Source organism: Leopardus geoffroyi, chromosome D2 (genome assembly GCF_018350155.1).
Source record: "Leopardus geoffroyi isolate Oge1 chromosome D2, O.geoffroyi_Oge1_pat1.0, whole genome shotgun sequence".
NCBI lineage: Eukaryota > Metazoa > Chordata > Mammalia > Carnivora > Felidae > Leopardus > Leopardus geoffroyi.
In genome coordinates this window covers 58715098-58742756 of record NC_059334.1, presented here as the reverse complement: position 1 = coordinate 58742756, position 27659 = coordinate 58715098, and the positions used below count along the sequence as shown (strand labels likewise).

At 43.8% G+C, this 27659-nt stretch overlaps 1 protein-coding gene across 1 annotated transcript; it reads left to right on the top strand.

The window, feature by feature from the left end:
* Positions 1–394: 394 nt before the first annotated feature.
* On the top strand, positions 395–25233 carry GOT1 (glutamic-oxaloacetic transaminase 1). Its single transcript, XM_045438530.1, has 9 exons — positions 395–636; positions 9766–9947; positions 16515–16638; positions 17338–17450; positions 17678–17782; positions 19817–19967; positions 20054–20219; positions 20971–21113; positions 24679–25233. Exons 1-9 carry the CDS (start codon positions 519–521, stop codon positions 24816–24818), a joined length of 1242 nt encoding a protein of 413 aa, XP_045294486.1. The 5' UTR covers positions 395–518; the 3' UTR covers positions 24819–25233.
* Positions 25234–27659: the final 2426 nt, after the last annotated feature.

Here is a 27659-nt window from a genome sequence, read left to right as displayed (position 1 = left end):
GCGAACGCTGTCGGGCCTGGCAACGAGAACGCCTGCTTCATGGGGACTGGAAGGCCGGTCCTCCGGGACTCCCGCCAGCCTCCTAGCTCCTCTCTTGGCCCTCGAAGGTCATGGAGGCCACTTCCAGCGCACCCGGGCCGCTCGGCTCCTCCCCTCAGCACCAGAGACCCAAGGAATATCGTCCTCGACCATAGGAGTCCGCTCTGCCAATCAATCCTAGCCCCCGCCCCCATCTTAGCTGGCGTGCAGTGCATTGGTTGCATCATCACTGGTCTCCGATAAGATTCTTTTCTTGGATTGGCTAATAGCATACCCTCCCTCCCGTCCCTGCTGCGTCAGAAGCTCGCGATTGGTTCACCGCGTTGCCAAGTTCCGGACGCAGCTAGGCCATTGGAGGCCGCGGGCCCGCCCCTGCCGGCTGTGTGAAGGTGAAAGTCTCCTCCAGTCGCCCGGGCTAGACCGGACCGGTGGCTCTGGAAGTAGACTGGAAACTCTCTGTTGTCTCCAGTTCTTCTGCAATGGCGCCTCCTTCTGTGTTCGCCGAGGTTCCGCAGGCGCAGCCCGTCCTTGTCTTTAAGCTCACTGCCGATTTCCGGGAGGATCCGGACCCCCGCAAGGTCAACCTGGGAGTGGGAGGTAAAGATGCTGTGCTTAGGGAGTAGGAGCATCCTGGGGAGTGGAGCGGACCTAATCCGCGCCGCGGGGAGTGGGACAGGCTGAGGCCCAGCATGGCCTCAGGGGGGAGCCCCGGAGAGAAGGCAAGATCTACGAAGCTTTTTCAACCTGCCCGTTTTACAGATGAGCATATGGAGTCTCTGGGAAAAGGAGATGTGCCCAAGGTCCACAGTACAGGTCTAGCAGCCAGGACACAAACCCAGTTTTTACGATTCCTCATTCTATGTTCTTTATACCGAATCCTTTCGCCTGTTAGTAAATGGGGCGCCCAGAGATTGGAAGGAGAGGGAGGAAGCTAGGAAGCCTGATAGACTCTCGAAGTTCTGGCTGCTGGGGAATGGATGAGGGAGAACTCTAAGCCTTAGGGAGCTCTGGTCTGGGTCAATAAATATTTGAGTGACTACCAGGTAACAATCAGTACATTACCAAGCCTTGTGGGGGCGAGGAGAGGAGACTGAGGGTTGGTTTTGGCCTCAAGGATGTTAAAGTCAAGATGTGATATAATAGAAATTTAGAATACTTCTGAGACAGGTTAATGCTGCCTGGGAGGATCTGGGAAGAATATTCTGGCATTCACAGATGTGGTAGGAATGGGTAGAGATGGTGGGAAGGAGTGGAAAGAGTGTGGAGGTAGGAGCTCGCTTTTCCCACATTCTTGTCCTCATTTCTTGTTTGTATTTCTTGGACCTTTGACAGCTCAGAACATGGGCCTCAGTTTCCCCTTCTGCAAGAAAAGGGTTTAGACCGGAATGCCTTAGGATAAGTCCAACCTTTGGTGAATTTGTTGTTTCTGTCACTGTCATTTGAACGTTTGAAGCCCCACAGACACTCGATCACATACAAAGGCCAGCCACGTTGAAGAAAATGAGTATGATGTTCTGTGCTAAGGAACACACTTAGAGGACTACAAATTTTGGAAAGAGAAAATCAAGGGTGGCGAGAAGGAGGTTCAGAATCAGGCTTCCCACAGTGAGTGTACATAGGACCTGTTAAAAACAAGTCTTTACCAAGGAGCATGGGAGAGGAGTGAGAAAAAAGCCATTAAAAAGTATGATTTGTTGAAGCTAGGTAATGGGTAAATGGAACATCCATCATATTATTCTTGCAACTTCTGTATATGTTTGAAATTTTCCGTAATAAAGCATTTTTTAAAAAGTAAATAGTATGTAGTTTAACTCATGGAGAGAAAGTGATGTTTTCAACAGGCAGCTGAGTGGGAGAAATATTGAAAGAATGCCTTGAATTGAATTGGAATCGGGCAGTATTCAAGCTCTTAATTTAAATCCAATTTAAAACCTCCAAGTACTTATTTAGGGCCAGATATATACGTTGATGTTGATTTAAATACATCTTTTAAAATTTTTTGACTCAGTTACCTTTAAACTATCTTACAGAATTTTTGTGAGAGTTAAATACATTTAAAGTACTTAGAATAGTGGCTGGCAAATAAGTAGGAGTTATGTAAGTATTAGTCGTTTTGGCATTTCTGTTACTTTTGTTACTATTATTGTTGTTTTGGCAGCTCTTAGGTTGCATAGAAGATGTTGAATAAATTTTTCAGCTTAAGAACTGCAAAATGAAATCATTTCTGACATCCCTTAAGAAATAAACTGCTCATGCAGAGAAAAAGTGCCCTGCCAGCCCAGGCCAGAAATGATTGGCTCAGAAGTATGGTTTGTAGTTCAGGTGGTCACTTCACCTGTGACAGTGCCTTTTTCATGGTTTCCAGGAACCCAGGAACTTTACCTCCTTACCATGAACAACTGATTTATGCATTTAATCTTTTTTAAAAGTTTATTTATTTATTTATTTTTGAGAGAGAGAGCGAGAGAGCGTGCTCAAGTTGGGGAGGGGCAGAGACACAGAGAGAGAGAATCCCAAGCAGGCTCTGCACTGTCAGAGCAGAGCCTGATGCGGGGCTCAAACTCTTGATCAAGAGTCGGAAGCTTAACTGACTGAGCCACCCAGGCGCCCCTGCATTTAATGCTTACAACGACTCTGAGGGTTGTTTTAGACATAAGGAAGTTGAAGCTGAGATGGATGAAGCAGTTTGCCCCAAGTCATATGGCCATCGGTAAGGGAACTTCCTCTATTTTGGGTCCTTCAGGTGGTCCAGAGGCTGCCAGTGCACTGTAGTGGCAGGTGCTTTGCATACAGGTCAGCCCTGCAGTTTAGTGACGTGACCTTGGGAGGGCTAGTTAAACATCCTAGGACTCAGTCTGTTAAATGAGGAGCAGGGATGGAATGACCTCTCTCTAAAATTGTACTCTAAGATTCACTAACATATTATATGTAAGATAATGATGTTACTGGCCTCATCAGTTGACTGAGGATGAAATGAATAATTATGTGTGAAATGTGATATATAAGTGAAAAGTGTGATATAAATATTATTTTTCTTTTTATGATCACCTTGACCAGTTTTTGTTGTTGTTGTTTTGTTTTTTTGTGTGTGTGGATGGCAGGGGCTCAGGTGAGGGTCTCCTTCATCTTTTGTATGTCCTGTCTGTAGTTATACACATCACCAAGTATATCTTTTGTGAAGGAAATGTAACTAATCACTGACTTTGGGGAAGCTACTTTCTCCCCCTCCCCCCATGTTAAGATAAAGCTCAGTGGGAATTAACCAGCTCAAGTTCTAGTGATGTTGGATGTGTTTAAAATAAACTACAACTGTAATTTTACTACCTAGTTCCTACTTGCTGATAGTTTCTCCAGAGATATTCTTCTTGCTGTTTCCATAATTTCCTTTTAGTTAAAGCAGAGCATCACATGTAAGTATGATATGCCCTGAGTTGATCATTTTAGTGCTTGTCAAAGTTTCAGACAAGTGGCTTTAAGGGCACAAGAGACACAGGTCCATCCCGATGTAGCTGAAGCAAGACATTTCTTCCTAGGCTTCAGTCTGTTTATCACATAAACTTAGATTCCTTTTGTTCCAGATAAACTGCTCTTATTTTAAGGTCTGTTGCTGTTTTTAATGTGGATTTCTAGCATCTTCACATAAAACAGTTGGATAGATGTGCTGTATTAGGTGTTTCTGAGTACTCGCTGGCCCTCTTCCCAGGAGCCTAGATGGAGAAGGGCTTTAAGAGGTGTGCATATGTGCCCGGGCTCTTGGGTAGCGGTGGGTGAGGGAAGTGGGGATGTTCAGAGGAGAGGAGGGGGGCAGTCTGATCATTGCATTCTCCATGTTCTTCCTTTCTTCTGGAAAGCAGCACTGCTGCACTGCCCTGAAACTTGGGTGCCTCCTCTAAAAGAGGGGTGCCTGGGGCTGGGAAGCCTGCTGGCAGAGGCCCCTCACACAGTGCTCTGGGGCCTGCTTGCTTCGGGCTTTCCCTAGACATCTCTTGTCCTTAAAAAAAGTACATGGATCCATGAGCGTAATATAGTATGACAGCCTAGCTCTTACAATTCTTTGATCTTGGACAAATTATTCAACTTTTCTGGTCTCAGTTTCCAGATCATAACATCTATTTTGTGAGTTGTTTATAGGAATTAAACAGGGGTTAAAAAAAAAAAAAGGTGAAGCATTTAGGACAGTGCCTTGTGTGTACTAAGCATTCAGTAAGTCCTTGTTATTACTATGGCTCAGGTACCATCGATGTCTATTAATCGTGAAGTCTTTCTTTCTATCCAGAACCTCTTCCCTGAATGCCAGACCTATACTTAATACAGTTTGCTAGATACACCAAATTCAGCATGTTTGGAACACAACTGGTCATTTTTACCTTCCCTTCAATCTTTTCTTTTTTTTTTTTTTTCTGCTTATGTTTTATATCTTGGTTGACCCTCCCTGCCCCCCATCACCACCAGTCTTTATCCAGACTAGAGAGACTTTTGAGTCATTTGCCATCCTTCCCTTGAACCCATGTCAGTTTATTTGGTCACTGGGTTCTGTATTATCTATCTGTCTCATAAATCTTATGACTGTCTCCTCTTTTTTTTATCCTTGCCATCACTACCTTCATTCAAGATGTCATTTTTCCCTTTCTGGATTATTGCAGTAGCCTCCTGATTTAACTGTCTGCCTGTGTTCTCCTTTCCAGTTTATTTTCTACAGTGTCACTCAAAAGATCCTTGATGTACAGCTGTCAACATCACCCTGTTTAAATGCTTCCAGTGGTTTCCCCATTGAAACGACGTTCCTTAGGAGAGACTCAGAAGAGACTCCAAAGACTTTTTTAGCCCCTCCTTGCTATTCCTCCTTGGATCTTATATTCGAGCCATGAAAATGCACGTCCTCAGAAACCTCAGGTCTCCAGGCCTCTTGGACCCTGCACAGGTGTTCCCGCAGTCTGGTGAAGGGGAGCAAAATTTGCCACACTGAAGTATGGCTTAAGCTGGTTATTTTTAAGAAACTGCAGATAGAGGAGACGCTCTGAAAACCATGTAGAAGTTGCCCTTTAGTAAGAGACATTTATAGGGGAAATAATCCATTTGTAAGAGTGCCTCTCAGATGACTCTAAATATCTAGAAACTTACCAGTGGAGAGGGCTGGGCTTAAGTCTGCGTAACAATCTTACTCTTGTTCACTGTGCTTTTACTGATCATCTCCCATAACTGACTCCCCACCCTTTTTGTCTCTAGCTGAAGGTGATAGTTAATGTGATGGCTTTGGCCATTTTGGAGAGTTACTCAGTTTTCCTGGATATGCAGGGAAAACCGAGTAACTCCCATGTATACAGGAGGTACAGGTTATTAAACTTTTTTCTCCTGTTAACCTGTCTTATGTCAATTTAATTATTAGACCAGCCAAAGAACCTAAAAGGGTGGAAGGGAAAACTTCTCTGCCTCTACACTGGAATGCCCTTTCCTTGTCTACCTTTTAAACTTCTATTCAACTTTCAGACTTCATTCTCTGTGAAATCTTTCCTGACTCCTTACAGGAGAATTAAGGGCTCCATGTTCTGTTTCCTCGAGGGCAAACAGTATCCTACCTATTTCTGTGTAGCTACTTGTAGCCAGTGCCTTGTTCTTGGTAGATTCAGTAATGAGTAACGAATGAGTGAATGAAAGAATGAGTGAGAAACTCCTGGCTCCAACAAATAGGAATAAAAATACCTTGGAAAGCAGGAATCATAGTTGTTAATCATGTTTGACTTCATTGCTCTAATCACAAGAGCAGTCTGCTGTTCTGCTTCATTAGGACAGTTAGGCAAGGCATTGGAAATAAATCTGGAACTGAACCTGGGAGAAACTGGGTGGTGAAGAAGGAAGGGGAGGTATCAGTTGGCCAGTTTCTCTTTTGTCCCAATATAGATGCCTCCGTGCCTCCAGTCATGTATAGGATTTTTTAGAGTAGTACAGAATATGCAGTATGGGTAAGAACAGCAGTACTGCAACTTTTCATCTTCCTATTTTGTTTATTTATTTAACTGTTATTTTTTAAAGGATTTTATTTTTAAGTAATCTCTACACTCAACATGGGGCTTGAACTCACAACTCTGAGATCAAGAATCACATGCTCCACTGACTGAGCCAACCAGGCACCGCCCCCCCCCCCATTTTATTTATAATATGTGGTTTACAAGTAACATTATTATCATAAATGTAATATATATGGCATAATTATGTAATAGATATATAGCATCCCAACACAGATGTGAAGCATAATAGAACTAGTTTTTCTATGAATACCCACACTCTTGTACATCTAAATAGCATCCCTTCTGTGTGTGTAGTGAAAGATGTGTTTGCTGTTGCTACAAGTATCATTTCCAGCAATCAGATTTGCTTTCAAAGGACAAAGATTTGGCACCAATTGAGGATATTCAAAATAATGAGATTTCTCTAATTCCAAAAGAAGAATTCCAAGAATAAGATGGACAATGGTAGCATTGTGATTATAGATAGCGTGATTCCCTTCAGGGACAACTCTTAACTTAAAAGTGGTTATTTTGACATCTCTTTAAAAAACCAGGGGCACCTGGGTGGCTCAGTGGTTAAGCGTCTGACTTTGGTTCAGACCATAATCTCACTGTTCATGAGTTCGAGCTCCACATTGGGCTCCATGCTGACAGCTCAGAGCCTGGAGCCTGCTTCGGATTCTGTGTCTCCCTCTCTCTCTGCCCCTCCCCCATTCATGCTCTGTCTTTCTCTCTCTCTTCCAAAAATAAATAAACATTAAAAAAAAATTAAAAAACCAGACCACCTGGGTGCCTCAGTCAGTTAAGCATCAGACTCTTGATTTCAGCTCAGGTCATGATCTCACCATTTGTAAGATTGAGCCCATTGCTGGGCTTTGTGCTGACAGCATGGAGCTTGCTTGGGATTCTCTCTTCCTCTCTGTCTCTCTGCCCCTACCCCGCTCGTGCTCACTCGAACTCTTTCTCTCTCTCCCTCTCAAAATAAATAAACATTTAAAAAAAGGAATTAAAAAAAAAACCAGACCAAATCCCACCTGATAAAAATAGGCTTTTTAACTTGTTTGGAGGGAATTTAGTGGGTCAGAGGATAGTATGTGAGCATTGTGACAGTGTTATAGCCTCCTATCCAGAGACTATTGGTTGGTTAGTGGCTGTGTCAGTCTGAGCTCTGTCTACATTCTTATTACCAGTTTGTTGTGCTTATCAGATCTGCAAATGACACATTCCTAGAGGGTAGAGTTAGTTGATAGAAGACAAACCCCAAATCAAAATGATCTTATAAAGTCTTGACTTATTTGTTGTATAGCTTTTGACCTGTAATTTTACATCTAGAAACATTTTTCTAAGGGAACACTCATGAATATGTGTGAAGATACAAGAACATTTATCACAGTATTTATAATATCAAATAATCAAAAGCAACACAAATATTTAATAAATCAATCATGGAAAGGAATGTTGTCTAGCCATTGTGTTACAAATTGTGTTGTAAATGGATCATAAATATGAAAAATGCTCAATTGCATTTATAATAAGAGAAATGCACATTAAAACTACTCTGAGGTACCATTTGCATCCTTACACTGGCAAAAATTTACTCTGGTGGAGGCTGTGTTAACTGATAAAAATCCCTGTGGAGGCTAGTTTGGGTATATCTGTCAAAACTACAGATACACATACTTCTTATCCACTTCTTCCATTTTCAACCTGCATCCTACAGATATATTTGCATACATGTTTGATGACATATGTATGAGGTTGTTCATTGAAGTATTGTTTTGTAATAGCCAAAGATTGGAAACAACTCAAATGTCCATCAGCAAGACACTGGCAAAACAAATTATGGGACATGCATCAGTTATGCAGCTGTGAAAAAGAACAAAGACAGTTTGTGTACAAACAGAAAAAGAAAAGATGTTTAAGTAGAAAAAGCAAGGAACAAAACAGTGTATAGTATGTTGTATGTTACCTTTTATATAAAAAGGGGGAACATAAGCTGTACTTGCTTGCAGTTTTATAGGGAAATTCTGGAAGGATACAAAAGAATGCAACTTATTTATTGGGGGGGGTGAGGAGTTGGAACTAGGTAGATGGAGGATAAAGATTGGTTGGAGACATGTGACTATATTACCTATTATAAGAATAGTTAATGACAGTGAAAATACTCATATTTGTTAAGTGGAAAAAAGCATGTTGAAAATTTTATATACAGTGTGATGCATGTTTTATAAAAGAATATACTAATGTAAAATAAAGCTTAAGAGGGTTGTACACCAAAATGTCCATACTCTATCTCTGAGTGCCAGGATTATATATTAATCATAATGTTTATCATTTGCTTTCTGGGTTTTTAGAAAATTTCTACAGTCAACATGTATTGTTCAGTAAATAATATCAATAACCTTTCTAAAAAGTGATTTAAAAAAAAAGTCAGGGATTAATGTTGGACAGAAATGAGCAAGATAAAACAATCAGAATTACTCTGAATATTTCAGTTTCAGGGCGCCTGGGTGGCTCCAGGCTAAACCAGTTGGTTTAGTGTCCAACTCTTGATTTTGGCTCAGGTCATGATCTCATGGTTGTGCGATCGAGCACCATCTAGGGGTCTGTGCTGAGCGTGGAGCCTGCTTGAGATTCTCTCTCTCTCTCTCTCTCTCTCTCTCCCTCTCTCTCTCTCTGTCTTTCTCTCTGCCCCTCCCCCCTCAAAATAAATAAAATAAACATTTAAAAAAATAAAATAAAATTTTCAGTTCCAAAATCACTTCCAAAGTGTGGGTCTGTTGGAGACATAAACATTCCAGCAAAGTCAAATGACCCCTGTCAGGAATCTGCGCAGATTGTTGGCTTGGGTGCAAGCCACAGCAGCTGCCCTCTAAAGCTATAATCCTAAGATAATCATAGGTTAGTAGTGGGGAAAAAGTCAGCGATAGGATAACTGGACTAAAAATACTTTTAGTGTAGAGGTGCTTAGAAATTTGCTGTAGGCAAGACTGTAAATATTATGAAATAGATACATTTAGATCAACAAACGTGTGAAACATGAAGAAGGAGGAACAGTGAAAATGGCCAGCCCTGGCGGAGAGAGGACAAAAACGTGTGCAAATATCAAATAGGTTGTTGAGTGATTGTGTAACCATTTGCTGGAATCTTCAGCCCCGGGGCATTTGCTTGCCACTTGTCCCATTTCTGTTCTTACAGGACAAGAGGAGGAGGTGGGCCTTCTGCCATGCCCCTCTCCACATTTTATGTTAGAAGGTGCAGCATTCGTGTGAAGTAGCACCTTGCACTTTCTGGAAATCTCTTGGGGAGATGCAGAAGGAGGGAGATTCGGGGCCCATGGCTATGCAGACCTCAGCGCGCCAGTTGTATCGACACAGCATCTGTAAGGTGTAGCTTAGTGTGCAGAGTGCTTTCACGTGCACTCTTTCTCTCAGTCAGGCTCTCTGACGCCCCAGTTGTGTTTCAGCATTCTGTCTTTTAGAGGTCATGCGTTTAAGGGCTCTAACTTCCATAAGGGTAGGAACTATGTCTGTCCTGCCTGCCCAGCATATAGCCCAGTGGCTGGCGCCCAAAGCAGGCAGGCAGTCAGCGAATGAACTTTAATTTCCCTCACGGTTCTGTTTGGTTGAAAGATGGTGGAGTGCTCCCTGTTTGCAGGGCTAGCTCTTTCTTGGATGAAGCCTGACTCCTCCTCTGTTACTAACTCTTCCCTGTCTTCCAGCTTATCGCACAGATGACTGCCAGCCCTGGGTTTTGCCAGTCGTGAGGAAGGTGGAGCAGAAGATTGCTAACGACAATAGCCTAAACCACGAGTACCTGCCAATTCTGGGCCTGGCGGAGTTCCGGACCTGTGCGTCCCGCCTTGCCCTTGGGGATAACAGCCCAGCTCTCCAGGAGAAGCGGGTGAGTTTTGAGTGAGTTTTGGGTGAGGGTGTACAGTTGACCCTTGAACAGTGTCGGGGTTAAGGGTGCTGACTCCATGCCACACTGAGTCGAAAATCCTTGTATAACTTTTGACTCCCCCAAAACTTAACAGTCTTCTAGAAGCCTTATGGATAACATAAAGTCAATTCACGTATGTTGTATGTATTCTATACTGTATTCTTACAACAAAGTAAGCTAGAGAAAAGAAAATGTTATTAAGAAAATCATAATGGGGCACCTGGGTGGCTCAGTCAGTTAAGCCTCTGACTTCGGCTGAGGTCACAATCTCACAGTTTGTGAGCTTGAGCCTGGAGTCCGGCTCTGTGCTGACAGTGCAGAGCCAGCTTGGGATTCTCTGTCTCTCTCTGCCCCTCCCCGACTTGCACATGCACTTGTGCTCTCTCTTTCTCTCTCAAAATAAATAAGTAAACTTAAAAAAATCATAAGGAAGAGAAAATGCATTTACAACACGGTACTGTATTTATTTTAAAAAACCCAGGTATATGTGGACCCATGCATTTCAAACCTGTGTCATTAGGGGTAGACCGTATTTTCTTTAGATGCTACGCAGGGGAGAGGAGGTTGAAAACTCAGTTTGGTTAAAAGTGTCAGGTATTATGTCTGTTGAACTGTCTCCTGACTGGTAGTGCAAACGGTGTGGCTGTATATCAAGCATGGCTTCTTTGATTGTTTTGTTTTATGCAATAGATGATCAGATTTTAGCTGCTGGGTTTGAAGCAGTCAGGGAATTTAATGAAATGTTGAAGAGATCAGGGTCTGGACCCAAATCTGCCCCTTTGGCCATGGGCAAGTCATTTACCCCTCTGACCCCGGCATCTCATCTACATGTTAACGAAAGACTAGTTTGTGGTTCATGATCCCATTAGGAGCACTTACATAGAGGGGATCATTTAAGAGGTCTCTGACCCCCTGAAATTTTATGCAGAATTCTGTGTGTACGTGTATTTCTGAGGAGAAGGTTTTAGCTTTTATTGGATTTTTTTAAAGGTTTTTAAAGAATATCTATGCTATGCCCAATGTGGGGCTTGAACTCACAACCCCCGAGATCAAGAGTGGCATGATGGTGGACCAGCTGGTGGACCAGCCGAGCCAGCCAGGCGCCCTGCTTTTATTGGACTTTCAAAAGGAGTCTGTGTCCCCAAAAGTTCAAGAGCCACTAGTCTAGATGCTTTCTGAAGTTCCTGCCAGTTCTAATGTTCTTTAATTCTTCTAGCCTTGACTTCATCTTCTCCCATTTAAGTGCTTCCTAGTAGGTATTCTGTGTATAGCTGGAGATATATGGAAGAACATATTTGGAAGCAGATATAGCGAAATAGGCTGTATGTGGCTGGAAGTGGTTTGGTAGAGATTCTTGGTGTTGTAGGGACTCAGAGGACAGGGATGGTGGTATGGATGGAATTGGGATGTGAGCTGAACTTTGGGGAATGAGGCCAGGACACTGGCTATACGTTAGCATCACCTAGGGAATTTTACATACATATAGGTGGGCGGACCCCAGTCCAGACCAGTTAAGTCAGAATCTTAGAGGGTACCACCCTTCCCTGCCCTTTCACTCCCTGCCCCACCCACCCCTAACTCCCTTCCCTGCTTGGGCATAGTTTTAAAAGCTCCCCAACTGATTCCAAAGTACAACCAGGGTTGGGAACCTCAAAGTAGAGAGGAAGGAAAAAGGAGGGGTCCTTTTTTTGGAGTAGAAGGAATGCAGGGACAGAGATAGGAGGTAAGTGGGTCTAGGTTGTAGAGACACTTACCTGATTGGAGCTGGGAACATGTCACATAGATCGGGCAGGCTGATTTGGCACCCTGGGCAGGGGAAATCATCTGAAGGTTTGAACAGAGAAGTTACCCAATCAGAGTGTTTGAAGAAGATAAACCTGGCTGCATGGGGAAGGGCTCAGGTTTTTGCAATAGTCCAGTTAGGTATTTAAACCAGCTGCCCTACTGCTCCCCTGGGCCGGTGTTGTAGTGCAGCCTTTGTGCACGGAATGGACCAATTCTTGGAATCATCTGATTTATTCTCCACCTGCAGTTACCCAGTTGCCTCCATATGCAGAATGGCAGGGTGAAAATTGAGGGTTGGACACAGGCACAGTCTTTTGTGTATCAGGTGGCAGGGAGGCTCTGAGTGAACTTCCTGGAACTCAGGTCAGTGATCAGGCAAGTCATGAGTGGATTTTGGTGACTGACACTAGAACGTTGAGGAGAGTCCTGATGAAGTTTGAGAGTGGAGGACTTTGGCAGCTGGGGGTTATCTTGTGAGACGCTGTTGATAGATGGATGGAATTCTGTTTTTGACAAAGGAAAACCGAGTTTCTGTGTTGGGGACCTTCTTCCTCTGAGACCGCGCATTTCTTGTACACTTAATAACTGTGTCGGGTGGATGCTTGTTTCTCTGCCCAGTGCTCCCGTTTTGATTTCATTCTGTAAGACGTGTGGAACATGGCCCTCCCTCTTTGTCTGGTTCATCCTGTGTTGTGTTTTTGATCAGAGAACAAATTTAAATGGAAGTCCATAAATATTTGAAGGCTTTTTTTTTTTGAGGGGTGTGGAGGATGGTTTGGGATGCTCTGTTGGCATCTGCATCACCATAGGTACTGGCTGGTTCTGAGCTCTGAGTCTGTCCTTTCTCCCTGGACGTCTTCATCCCCAAGTTCAGCCCACTGTTCTCTTTTGGATTCTTATAATAGCCTCTTGTCTCTAGTCCCTTCCCCATCCTATTACATTCTGCACAGTGCAGCTAGGATGATCTTCCTTAGCAAAAAAAGCTGATAATCATGTCACCTGCTCCCTGCCCCCCCCCCCCCCCACACACCCTTCCATTATCTACAGGGCAAATCCAGACTTTGAACTTGGCATGTGGCATATTTCATCCTGTTCTCCAGTGACTCACAGCCCCCCCACACCCCACCCCCCACCCATTCCCCTTGGGGTCCCTGCCATTCCACAGACCTATAAGTCCTGCAAGGCCCGGCCAAGGGTCACTTCCATGCTGAGTCCTTAGCTTTCTCGGGCAGAGCTGAGTTATCACAGGACTTTGTTCACAGCTCAGGAATAATTGTACTTATTATGCTTACTATAATGTATAATTTTATAAGTCTGTCTCCCACAAGACCATGACTTCCCTCAGGGCAGGGATGATGGCTTACTAATTTATCTTGTAAATTTTCAGCATTTAGCTCCCAGTCTGACACATCAGCGATTCTCAGATGTTTGAATTCCCTCATTCATTCAGTCAACAGATGAGTGGTCACCATTAAGGGTAGGCACTGTTCTAGAAGCTGGAGCACAGCAGTGACCAAAAGACCCAAAATATTATGCCCTGGCTTACTGTTATGTGGGGAGAAGGAACTATAAACATAATAAGAACATGATAGAGTATGTTAAAAGAAAATAAATGTTGTAAAAAGAAAGTAGGAGAGGCACATTAGGAGAGCTCAGGGTGGGAGTAGGGGTAGAATTGGTTTTCACTGGGGTGGTCATGATAGAAATAGAAATGGCATTTCAGCCAGAACTTGAAGGAAATGAGGCGTGAATGAGTAAACCAGAAAACAAATAATAATCATGTCTTCCCCTAGATTTTTCTTCTCAAGATTCAATGTTACCAGGTCCATCAGCCATTTTGAGGAGACCTATTTTCTACACTCGTTACTGCCTGTTACTGCTTTCTATTTTCAGACCTTGTACCGTATGTCCAGTTTTCATCTCCAGCGCTGTAATGTTTCAGCTTTGGGAATTCCCAAGCCACCGTCGGTAGGAGGGCTCGTAGGCCGTGTGATGCTATCCCAGTTTCTCTCTTTGACTGTCACCTCTAGGAGGCTTAGGCTTTCACTGTGGCTTATCTTGTCACCGTTGTCTTCTTCATCCAGTTTGCCCATGCTTAGCACCCTGTGCCAGAGACCTGTGTGAACTGCTAGCGGTGCCCAGGTTCATGCATCATGGCCTTGGTTGCAAGCAGCTTCTGCTCAGCTTTCCTGCTCCTCATTACATCAGCAAACTGTGATCTCAGACAAATGTTGTCGAGTCTGGCAAGGATTTCTTCAGGCCATGTAGCTAAATCAAGATCACAGATTACCTACTGGCATCATTCACATCACAGGTTACTGGATTTTTCTAGTTCTGGACACCCCAGTTTAGCCGCCAGGGTTGGTTGCCTGGTTCGTTTTGAACTTCGCACTTGTTTCCTTCATCCCAAATGTAGGGTTTCCCTGGACTTTAGAACAGTTTGCCAAAATTCAGTTCACAGAATGACCAAATTGATACCTTATTGATTTGCCCCCAATTTCTTTCTTTTAATTGCTGATACAGTTTGTGTTTCACTGAAGCCGTCCAGTATTCAGTATGTTTTTAGGGAATGATAATTTCTTGAGAATTTGATGTCAAGTGTTACATAAAAGGATTAGGTCACGTTAGTGAAGTGAATGTATCTCTTCCAAACATGTTTTCAATCTAATCTACTGGCTTTTTGACTTCTTTTAGTTAATGAATTTGCATCTTGGAGTGGGAGAGAAAGGAAATAAAAAATTACACCTGAGAACATTTTCACTGATGTCCACGTACACCCGTCACATACCCGTGATAACTTAAAACCAGGTTCAAGGGAAGCCTTGCTCATCTGTATAGAAAGTGTCAACATTCCAGAATTGCCTAGGTATTTGAAATGTGAGATAATGAATAAAGTTGACATTCAACTTAGCTCATGCCAAGTCCATGAAAAATAAATGCACATATGGCTTAACATCACTGACTAACAGTCTAACCGACTTAGCCACCCAGGCATCCCGCAAAACCTTTATAAAGTAATGGGAGGGGCCTGGTGCTCAGTGGGGATCACTGTGGAGAACAGAGAAGTTGGTGTGCCCCATCTGACCGGCACTGACCGTTTTCACCCAGTCCACTGCCCTTGCTTTCCTACAGCGCACAACCATGCTCACTTCCTCGTTTGCTTGAATGTCCACTTGGCTTCTGTTTCACATTTCAGACCGTATTCTTTCACAGATGCTCAGACCTCTGAATACAAATAGAACACTGGGGAATAATAACAAGTGGTGATAATTGGTATCACTGCCTCATTCCTGGCTCAAAGAGGATTTCTGCTAATGACTCATTGTTCATCAAAAAGCTGACTTATTCATCATGGCTGAATGAATTTTTCCTGTTACTTTTGAGAAGTATCCATTATTTCCTGTTTTACTGAGCATCAAAATCAGGGATGTCTATGATTTTCTTATCTGTCATGAAGATCATTTGGGTTTTCTGTACCTTAGTGGCATGACACATTTTATATCTCTTAACAATCTTGCATTCATGGGATGACTGTCACTTGAGAAAGGGGGTATTTTTTAGTGTACTGTTGGGTTCATGCTGTTCATTAATGTTTATCTGGAAAGTGAGTATCAGTGTTCATGAATGAGTTTGGTCTCCCTTTTTTCTGTTTTTTTTCCTTTGTTATCTTTTAGCATCAAAGTTTTGTTATTGTTTTAAGAAAGATTTTAGGAGCTTTTCTACTTTGTCTAGGGAGATTTTTTTAACCGTTCTATTGTGGAAGATTCCAAATATTTACATAAATAGATAATGCAGTGTGATGAAAAAACCCCATGTATCCATCACCAAGCTTCAACAATGATCTGTATTTGGTCAATTTTGTATACCCTCCCACCCCCGTGCCAAAGGTAAGTTATTGTACAGCAAATCCCAGACATCTAAATATATTTTAAAAATTATTTTAAAATTTTGCAAATAATACATGAATATGTTCTCCTTTTTTTTAGAAAATCACTTACACATTAGGCCAAACAGAGTCCCCTTGATCACTATTCCCCCGTCCCAGGCCCCTCCCCAGAGGTTGCCAGTGTTGTTAGATTGCTGTGCCCTTCCTTTTATTTAGATAGATTTTCTCAGGTGATCTTTTTCTTTCTCCTTAATCCTTTAGACACATTGAGCAATTTATGACATTTCTCTACTGAGTCATGCCAAAGCCTACTGAGAATTGTGAGAGGGCGGAACGGAAGGCATGTAGGCAGAACAGCAGAAGCAGGGCAGGTGACTAGATCTGAAGCAAGAAGGCCTGGAATCATTCCCAGCTCTGCCTCTCACAGCCGCACAGCCCTTTGGGAGACCCCTTCTCTGCATCGATTTCCTCATGTATGAGTTGGGGATCTATAGCTTACTTCATAGAGTTGTGCAAGGATTGAACAAGAATGTGTGTGAAGGTATTTTGTAAACGGGACAACATAGGACTCTATTATTGCCCATGTGGGGTCATTTTAAGATGCAAGGAAGTTAAGGAAAGTTGTCTTGAGAGGCTGGTAACTGAGCAAAGTGCTTCACTTCCCGTAGCCTCAGTTTCCTCATTTGTAAACATGGGCAAATGTAGTTGTGAGGTTTTGATAAGATAATACATTTAAAGGGCTTAGCACAGAGCAGGCACAAAGTAAGTGCTCCTTGGTACTAATAACAAGTGCTCGTTGTTTCCTAATAATCATCTGACTTCACTATTATCAACCAGTGACCTTGCTTCTCTTTCAGGTGGGAGGTGTCCAGTCTTTGGGGGGGACAGGTGCACTTCGAATCGGAGCTGAGTTCCTAGCACGATGGTACAATGGAACAAACAACAAGGACACGCCCGTTTATGTGTCCTCACCAACCTGGGGTGAGTCCTTTAGCTGTAGCGAGAGGAGAAACAGAGGAGCCCGGGGGGATTACCCTCATGAATGTCACCACTTATGCAGAAGATGTAACCCAGCCTGGATCAACTGACATTTGTGGATGGCTCGAGCTGTGGATTATGGCAGTACATGAGTAACCTGATGCTCCAGTTCAGAATAGCAATACTCATTCTCAGGTTTCTTGGTAGACTTGTGTTTTAGCATATGTTGAAATTTCCCAGAGGAGGTATAAAATGTAGACACAGGAAGTCCCATTGTGGTGTAGGATATAAATTTAGCATGACTGACCAGTTGAACTTGTTCTTGGTTACAATCATTTTTCTAAGTCTTTTTTTTAATGTTTGTTTATTTTTGAGAGAGAGAGAAAAAGTACAAGCAGGTGAGGGGCAGAGAGAAAGGGAGACACAGAATCCAAAGCAGGCTCCAGGCTCTGAGCTGTCAGCACAGAGCCCGAGGCGGGGGGCTCGAACCCACGAACCGTGAGCTGATGACCTGAGCTAAAGTGGGAGGCTTAAACTGACTGAGCCACCCAGGTGCCCCTCATTCTTCTAAGTCTTAACTTCTTACCTCAATGTTGCCCAGGGAATGTTGAACCTGTGAGGGCCCTGGAAGCTGACTTGTGTCCTTTCCAATTAACCTTCTGTGTTTGTAAACCATTTAACTTTTTACCTCTTTGTTTACAGAGAATCATAATGGTGTATTTTCTGCTGCTGGATTTAAAGACATTCGGTCCTATCACTATTGGGACGCAGCGAAGAGAGGACTCGATCTCCAGGGTTTCCTGAATGATCTGGAGGTGGGCGATTAGATGAAAAGTAAACAGACCCCCATGGTGTCAGGAGGAGAAGGGAAAGGTCTTTGGATCAGTTGATAAGGGAGAGAGTCTGAAACATCCTACCCAAACCAGATGGTGGTTTCTGAGTTAGCACATAAGGAAGAAATATGCTGCCCCTTGCCCAGTGTGACAGCACCCCCACCATATTCCTGCTAGTGTGGCAGCTGACATAGCTTCCTTCCCCTCAGAATGCCCCCGAGTTCTCCATCTTTGTCCTCCATGCCTGTGCACACAACCCAACTGGGACTGACCCAACTCCGGAGCAGTGGAAGCAGATCGCCGCCGTTATGAAGGTAACTGCCTTTCCAGAGCATCTCTTGAAACATAGTATGTATTATTATTTTATGTATTCAAAAGCAATATCTGTTCACAGAAGAGTTTGGAAAATGGAGAAAAGCCCAAAGAAGAAGATAAATATTAACTGTAAATCCTATTACCCAAAGAAAGCCATTGTTAATATGTTACACATGTAAATATATTTATTTCACAAAGATGGGGTCATTTTCTTTATGCTGTTTTGTAACATACTTTGTCTTTCATTTGGATTCCTTTATGTGCCATGGAATATTTTATTTATTTATTTATTTATTTTTTTAACGTTTACTTATTTTTGGGACAGAGAGAGACAGAGCATGAACGGGGAGGGGCAGAGAGAGAGGGAGACACAGAATCGGAAACAGGCTCCAGGCTCTGAGCCATCAGCCCAGAGCCTCACGCGGGGCTCGAACTCACGGATCGCGAGATCGTGACCTGGCTGAAGTCGGACGCTTAACCGACTGCGCCACCCAGGCGCCCCTGCCGTGGAATATTTTATAGCGCCATTTTCCATGCATGGCTACGTGCCATTAGGGATTGATTAAATCAATTCATGGACATTTAGATCTCAGGTTTCTTGTTCTTCTGAACAGTTGTGTATAAGACTCCTTGTTTTTATTTCTTTGGGATGACTTTCTAGATTGGAATTTCTATCTCAAAGGGTATATATTCTTCATTAATGTGTTTAAAGAATACTCATTGAGAAACTGCTACGCAGCAGGCATCTGGAGGATATAATAGTGAGCACAGCAGAGACCATCTCTGCTCTCAAAGAGCATACAGCCTGTTTGGGCAGACAGCCAAATACTGTGGGACAGCAGTGTTCATGGGGTTATGTAGAGGCACGTAGCCCAGACTTTGGGGTGTGTGTGTGTGTGTGTGTGTGTGTGTGTGTGTGGAGGGCAGTAGTAGCAGAAGAAGCCATGTTGAGACTTGAAGGATGAGGACAGGTGGGGGCTGGCAGGGAAGGAATGTTCCCTACAGAGGGAGGAGTGTGGTCAAAGCCCAAGGTAGAAGTCATGGCCCATTTAAGGAACTGAGAATAAGTCTCAGTACAGCAAGAGTTCTAAGGGGTTGCAAGTGAGTTAAAGGTAAATGGGGGCAAGATCCTGTGCTGAGCCATTGGACTTTATTTGGAGGGCAGTGGGGAGCCACTGGAGAACATTTATGTCATGCTGTGTTGTGAGCAGATTTGCGTTGTCTTCAGGCTACATAGCAGGGAGTGGATCCAAGGGAGGCAAGGTTAGTCAGGCTGAGAGAGCAGTTAGGAGGCTGTTGTCATGATCCAGATGGGAGCTGTTGGGGATCTGAATGAAGTCAGTGGCAGGGGCAGACCTGAAAGGATTCTCAAGCCCCCAGGAGATGGGGGTGATGGGAATCGGGATGTGATTGGATGTGAGGGATGAGCTGCTGGGGTAGGAGTGGAGGATGCACCCTGGCCTCTGGCGTGGACAGTTGGGGGCATAGAAGTGATGTCCTCTCAGACAATAAGCGTAGTAGGAGGGGCAAGTTCAGTTGTGGGGAGTTCTTTGACGAGGTTGGAGGGGTGAGAGTAGGGACTACACGGTCTGCTTTGTCTTCAGTGCCCAGTAGATGAGGGCTGGGGTTGTCAGGGACCCCTGGGGAGACCAAGCTGACTAAGCTTATCACACCGGGAATTCTGAGGAAAGAATCCTCCACCAACATGGGACACTACGTCCACGCCTCACAAATAAGCCCTGTTTGGCAAAGCAGCATCATGATACTCTAGGAGAGTGTACTTTAAAAGAATAAGGTTTACTGAAATTGTTAGACTTATTGTTAGCTTGATAGTCTAGAATATCCAACTGCATACTGGTATTTAGCTGAACAGAGGAACAGATGTAAGTGGCGGTTGAATGCAGAAAGGGGAGAAATAGGAGAAATGGGTAGTGTTAGAAATTTTGTGCAGGCACCAGCTGGGGAAGGAAGGCTGGTGTCTGAGGTTGGTTCCAGAAGGATCTCCTGGCCTGACTCACTTTCCTTCCTCACAGCGCCGGTTTCTGTTCCCCTTCTTTGACTCAGCCTATCAGGGCTTTGCATCTGGAGACCTTGAGAAAGACGCCTGGGCTGTTCGCTATTTTGTGTCTGAAGGATTTGAGCTCTTCTGTGCTCAGTCCTTTTCCAAGAACTTCGGGCTCTACAGTGAGTGCTCTCCCGAGTTACAGCCCTGTCCCGCCCCACCCCACCCCCATCACAGCTCCCAAGCTGACTCTCATCCCTCCCTTTAGATGAGCGAGTGGGCAATCTGACCGTGGTTGCAAAAGAACCTGACAGCATCCTGCGGGTCCTTTCCCAGATGGAGAAGATAGTGCGAATTACTTGGTCCAATCCCCCTGCGCAGGGAGCGCGAATTGTGGCCTGTACCCTCTCTAACCCTGAGCTCTTTAAAGAATGGTAAGGGGCGCAAAGCCTGATGGGTGAGTTGTGGGAACATAGCACAGTAATTGTCCCATCACTTTTAACCGTCTCTTCCTTTTATTTTGGCAGAGGCAGGACAAAATTACTTTGAACTCTTTGAGTCGCAGATATTTCTGTAGAATAAGGCTGGCACCTGCTTACATGAGCGTAATACAACACACGTGAATAACACAGAACCAGGAACATAGGAGGAAGCACTCAGTGAATGGGGTGTTTTCTCCATTCTCCCACCACCCAGGCTTCCCCCCTAAAAGTTGGGAAACACAGGAAGGAATTCCTGATAGTCTAGAATATCCAACTGCAAGTTAGTGGGACAACTTGGGGACTCTTCATTCGTATCTAGTTTGCATATATTTTGCCTTATTTTGAAACAATTTTTATGTGGTAGCTATCTACAGTCTACTTAATTAAGCCTGAACAAATACATTAGCCTGTCTGGGTCAGTCCCTAGGTGAATTCTGGGTTAAAACATGAGTGGTATCACAGCCAGTGTACCCACGACTAGTGCTAAACTCCCATCAGAAGCTCAGTTATTTCCTTCTGCCTGGTAAGTCTCTCTGTGGTCTTTATCTGTGGGTTTATCTACCCATCTAGGCCTCCACGTACTGTCATAGCCAGGTCGTGATCTCATCTGCAGTTTATAGATTAAAGTATATTTTTTAAACTTATGTGTTTCTATGTGCCATCTGTCTTGTCTGGACTGATATTTATACTGCTGTCCACTCAGGACAGGTAATGTGAAGACAATGGCTGACCGGATTCTGACCATGAGATCTGAACTCAGGGCACGCTTAGAAGCCCTCAAGACTCCAGGAACCTGGAACCACATCACTGAGCAAATTGGAATGTTCAGCTTCACCGGCTTGAACCGTAAGTGTCCCCCCAGCTACCTGGAATGCTCCCTCCTCTCAGTGTTGGGTTTGGCCCCTTTACCTATTTGGTCAGCCATAAAACTGTGGGCCAGAACAAGTTAGGTTTTCTCAGTGTGTCCCACTCATCTGCAGAGCCATAACTAAGTTAGTTTCATTTTTGTGGACTGGGAAGTAACAGGATTTATAGCTTGGAGACTTGCTTTATGAAAGGTCTCTCATAAATGCTTGGGTACCTTCTGGTTTTTCTTTAATCCTAAGTATAAATATCATACATGATTATTCAGGGACCTGATTTCTTAACAAGTCTTTCCTAGTCTCCAAGCATTGCCCTCAAAAAAGAGGTTACAAAGTTCTCTCTCCATTTCACAAATAAGAACTTAGGTTGGTAGCTGGAGTTGAGACCCGATTGGAAGTCTAGCGGGCAGCCATGTGTGATCTTGGTCAGCGGTCAGTAGGGCATATCAGCCATTGGCTGTCCCTTCTGATGATAGAGGATTCATTCATTTAATATGTGATTACGGAACCCCTGCCAGCCAAGCCACGGGTCATATGGTACAGATGTGGCTGCCCACTGTGTGTGGAGCTTGTGTCTGAGTGGCTCTGGGGACAGTTGTATGCCTGACTTGGGTAGTGAGTGGAACATCAGAGGTGCTAGGAAGCCCTGTAAACCAGGGCCTTCAGAGTGCCTGTGTGAAATGAGCTCAGAAAAAGCCAAAGGAAATATAAACAAGAAAGATGGTACTGTATATGGTAGACCCCCGGAAATTCTTTGGGGGAGAAAGAGACTACCCAAAAAGTAAAGGGATGTCTTAGTTAGCCATATGTGTCCTCCTGATGCTGGAATGGGGCATTAGTTCACTTAGTAAAATTATCCTTTGCAATTTTAAAAAATATTAGGTATAATGGAAGTGGTATTTAGTAGCAGTATTCTAAAGGCCCAGAAGGTGGGTGTGTCTCCCCATAAGATGTATATGTTACCCCACTCTCCAGGGTAGGAAATTTGTTTTATTATGAATTAGAAAACAGTGAGAATAGACTGGTGCTCATAACATGTAAGTTATATTTTTAGCACTTGGCACTACTTAACTCTGTTTAAAAACATTTTTTTTTTCCCCTCCCAACATTTTATTAAGGAAAACTTTTAAAACAGAACAGTTGGAGGAATTGTGACAGTGAACCACATATACCACCACCTGGGTTCTACAGGGCTCATGCCACAGTGCCTCCTTTATGATATTCTGTCCATCAGAACAGGGGATTGCAGCCTGTCATTTGTGGTGTACTCTAGGAGATCTCTGAAGCCCCTGAAATGATATTTTAAACATTGTGTATGTGTGTATTGGCTTTTTTCTAGGGAAAGAGTTCATAACTTTAGTTTCTCAGTTATGATGCTTCCTTTCCTGACAAAAGTGGAGAGGTTTCATCTTTATTTAAAAAAAAGAAAACAGGGTTGGGGTGCCTGGCTGGCTCAGTTGGTTGAGTGTGCACCTCTTTTAAGTTTTTTTTTTTAATGTTTATTTATTTTTGAAGGAGAGAGAGAGACAGAGTGTGAGCAGGGGAGGGGCAGAGAGAGAGGGAGACACAGAATCTGAAGCAGGCTCCAGGCTCTGAGCTATCAGCAGAGAGCCTGATGTGGGGCTCGAACTCACGAACCGTGAGATCGTGACTTGAACTGAACTCAGATGCCCAACTGACTGAGCCGCTCAGGTGCCCCAAGAGAGTGCAACTCTTGATCTTGGGGTTGTGAGTTTAAGCCCAACATTGAATGTAGAGATTACTCAAAAATAAAATCTTATAAATAGACAAACAAAAAACCCAAGGTTGGAGCCCTATAACTACATCTTTACAGGTGGTGGTGTGCCTGTGGCTCTGTGGGTGGTTGAGGTTAGTCTTTATCTCCTTGGGCGACTGTAATTCACACAGTTAAAGCTGGTCAAGGCTACTTCTTCTTTTTTTTTTTAATGTTTATTCTTGAGAGAGACAGAGTGCGAGTGGGGAAGGGGCAGAGAACGGGAGACACTGAATCTGAACCACACTCCAGGCTCTGAGCTGTCAGCACAGAGCCCAACGCAGGGCTCAAACCCACAAACCGTGAGATCATGACCCGAGCTGAAATCAGACACTTAACTGACCAGGCGCCCCTGGTCAAGGCTACTTCTGAAGGTCACTTTGTTTGCAGGGGTCCAGAGTAGCACTGACTACAGGGTCCAGATTTTCCATTTCCATACAGAGGCAACTCAGCATCCTGGCTAAGAGCTCAGACTCGGGAGTTACATGGCCTGCCTTAACATCCCAGATCTACCACTGACTAGCTATATGACCTTGGGAAAGTCTTTTAACTTCCCTGTGTACCATCTATACAATGGGAATGATAAGGTTATCAAGATTGACTGAGTTAATATAAGGTGCTTAGAATACTTCCTGGCACATAGTGTTTGCTCCTGTGATTATTATGATTTTATCACTATCTTCATTGGGGCTGCTATAACAGAATAGCATAGGCTATTTATTTATTTCTCACAGTGCTGGAGGCCAGGCAGCTTGAGATCGGGACACCAGCATGGTCAGTTATGGTGGGGGCTCTCTTCCTAGTTTGCAGATGGCTGCCTTCTTGCTGTGTGGGGCTGAAGGGAAGAGAGAGAGTGTGCATGCATGCTTGCACCAGCTTGTCTCTTCTAAGGGCATTCCTGCCAACACAGGGACTCTACCCTCATGGCGTCATCCAAACCTCATTATCTGACAGAGGCCCCAGCTCCTAATTCTATCACATTAGGGGTTAGGGTTTCAACATATGAGTTTGGGAGGGACATGAATATTCAGTCCATAACAATTATCCCATTCCCTCAAATTAATGGTGCTAATTAAGGGTGCTATTTATTTAGGGAAAAATCAAATAAAATTGTCTCTTGGCTTTGCAATAAACCAGAAATCTCTAGAGATTGTGGCATAAGGGAAGAATAGGCCGTTCCTTCCTATTTCCTACACAAGCATTTCTACAAATACGGGAAAGCCCTCCTGTGTGTTTGAACAGGGGACCTGAGAAGTGCCAGATCACAAGCGCCTTACCAGTTTTTCAGCCTGTTGATTCATGCACGCAGCATTTGCCCAGTCCCTCTAGCACGGGGTCTGTACAATGTGCTGTGAAAAGGAAATGTTAAAGGAAGTTTGCTGCTGTGTGCTGGGATACAGGTTAAGGAAGAAGAAGCACTTTATACCAGCGTTTCATATCAATGGGATGTTCTTAAGTCTGAGGGTTGTTTTAATAGGTTGTTCTGGTGAATGTAACACACAAGCTTCGGTCGGGAGGTAGTCCCAGGTGAAAATTCCTATCAGGAGGAGCTGTATTAAACTTCCTGGGGGTTAGAAAGTTAGCTAATAAGTGGTTTCCAGAATCAATTCAGCACACTTCCCTATGTTTTAATTGGACAAAATAGCTCCTTTTATTTTGCTTCTCTGTGTTGGGGGAAAGAAGGAAACCTGAAACTGTTGTGGAATCTTTGACCCTCAATGGCTGAGAGGGTTCCTACTACTCTCATTATAATATCTCTTTTGGTTTTCAACAGCCAAGCAGGTTGAATATCTGGTTAACGAAAAGCACATCTATCTGCTGCCAAGTGGTCGGATCAACATGTGTGGCTTAACTACTAAAAATCTAGATTATGTGGCCACCTCCATTCATGAAGCAGTCACCAAAATCCAGTGAAGAAACACCTCCCCAACCAGCACCACCAAAGCAGTCCTGTCACGTGTGTTCCCTGCCTGTGCAAGCCTAGCTGTACGTGTCATGGATAGAGACTACGGAGGGCTGGAAGGCTGCTCTGGTGAGGCAGCCCCATGTGAAGAGAATGTCCCTTGTAAAGAAATGGGGGCCAGGGATTAGAGCCCCTTAGGAGGCCAGAGCATATTAAGGTTTTAATTTACGAAGAATAAAAAGGTACTTTGATCATGACACGTAGATATCTTGCCCCCTCACTAGAAGCCAGAATGTTGCCTCTGTTGCTCATGTGCTTCTGTGTATCACTTGACTCTGCACCAAGTCTTGTCCCAAAGATCAAGTTGTCTGAAGAGCCAGCTGTGATTGTGAGTGTTGGCTGTGTCATTAAAACTCGTCATCTCTACTCAGAGTGTCTGTCTCCTGCTCTTTCTGCATGGTTGTGACCCTAGCCCTAAGCTCTAGTTCTCTAGGGTGATCAAGGTAAGAAATAGATTTACCTCTCTCTTACACACACACACACACACACACACACACACACACACACACACACACTTAACTGACACAGAAGTTTAAGAAAACCGTATTTACCCTTGCTGGGAGCAGTGCGTTCTGATGTTTTCCATTCTATTGTGTTCTAACTAAAGAAATAAAAGTTGATTGAGACCCGTGGAATTGATTTTGTGATCCACTAATGGGTTGTAACTCATAGTTTAAAATGAATGCTTTAGAGGGATTTGCTAGTTGCTAAAGAAAAAAACTAAACTGCATTCTTGAAGTATGCCTCCCCTTAGTGACCTCACCTACCACATCTCTGGTAGTTTGGTGGGCTTGTCTTTCAAAGGCCAGCTGTCTTCTTCTGTACTTAAGAAACTGGACTTCATGGATTCATGGAAGGGTTGGCATCACTCAGGGTGATTCTAGAACACAGCCCCTCCCACTGCAGGTGGGGTACCTCTTGGTCTGTTGAAACAATGAGAGCCACATAAATACAGTTCACATTTTCCAGAGAGTCCAAGTGACTCTCCAAATGACAGTTTTGTAGACTTTTGAGTTTTAAAATAAGAGGGCTACTACTTGGAGTTTTTAAATATTGAAAGATAACTCTTATTATAACAGGATCTTTTCTGGGATACCTTTGAGTTGTTCTAAAATTCTACAGTACTGGGCTATGATTGGGGTCTTATCAGCTCCAGTCTGTCTCCCCCAGTGTGGAAGTCTCTTCTGTATCATCCCTGACTCCTCGTTTGCAACTGGACTGGGTGGGAGATGGATTCTTCCAGTACTTGATGAAGCATCCCATTCTACTGGTGAGCACCTTAATTAAAAAGACCTTTACCTTGATCCAGAATTTGATTTGTCTGTCCTGCTCCTCTGTCCCCTCCTCCCCTCCTTTAGACAATGGACACCACGTCAATTGGCATTTAGGTTGGACCTTTCAAATAGTTGAAAGTAGCAGTTATTCCTTGTTTTTGCTTTTCCATGAAACTGCTCCCTCCCCCCATTTTTCAGTGTTTCTGTACAGGATACGGTTTCCAGATCCTTCAGGATCCAGCTGGATCCCAGGCAGTCGTTCAGAGAACACTGTGTGATTGGGTCTGGTGGGTGTGGACAGATTTGAAGAGATGACCTCACACTCATTTCTTCATTACCTCCTGTCCTATTTTCCTTTCCATCAGTGTTTGTTCTTCCTATTTAAAGATGCTGGTCATTTGTAAGGGAAGACACAAAACCGGGATCAGTAATCCTACCTGCTGTCACTCTTCTGTCATCTTCTCTAAGCACAGCTTTAATCCAGGAATTTTCAACAGGGTATAGTACCTCAAGGGAGCAAAAGAAGTCTCAGAGTAAAATGGTGTGTGGCCCTCCAAAGCACAGTCCTACCCCACAAAGTCTTAGTTCTTAGTATTTCATTTCTCTTGTTAGGGAGAATTTAAATTCAGTTTTTCTCTTGGGGGAAGACACTAGTGCAAAAACTGGTTAAAAACACTTCTTTAAACCAGAACGTCCCTACGAAAATGCTGAAATATTTTTTGCATAAAAGAAAGCCCCAATCAATGGGAATTTGGCTCTCATTCTACCCTGGCATATAGGCTAGTGTTTCTCTCAGTGTGTTCCATTGTCCCCATGCTCACCCGAAAAAGGGTTTTGTGTTAAAGTTTGGGAAAAGCTGGGCTTAGTGAGTTCCATAGATTTTGCGGTAGGGCTTCTCAGGGCCTCTTCTGCAGGTGTGCCCTGCGAAGTTCAGAGGTAGGACTGTTTTTTTTTTCCATTTCCTTTGCTCAGGAGGCGGACACTTACCTCCAGGGCCTGCCACTTCCTGGCTGCGTAACCTTGAGCAAGCCACTTGATGGCTCAGAGCCTGTTTCACAGACTAAAACCTTCACAGGGGGGTTTTGAGACAGAAATGAGTAAATGTATACCTAGCACAATACCTGGCACATAAAGACTTCACCAAAACAGCTGGTGTTTTCATTTATTATTGCTAGTAGGGTTAACAGACTGGAGAGTCTTAAATTGTCCATAGGCCACTAACTGACCTAAGTCTCAAATCCCAACCTTCCTTCCACAAAGATGTTAAATGCCCAAACACACCCTCTTACCTGTCTGGCTGCTCTGTCCTTGCGTTAGTTGGTTGAAAAATCAATATGCCTAGCTCTCTCCTGTTCCTTTTCTCAGCCTTTGGTTGGAAAACACTGGATTTGTGCCACTTTGGTTCCTCTCCAGAGGGTCTGCAGAAGGGAGCCAGTGTGGACCAACACATTGTTTCAGGGGCTTTCCCGGGTCTGGCCCCCAAGACCTTGAAGTTGGAAGGTGCGCAGCCCAGTGCCT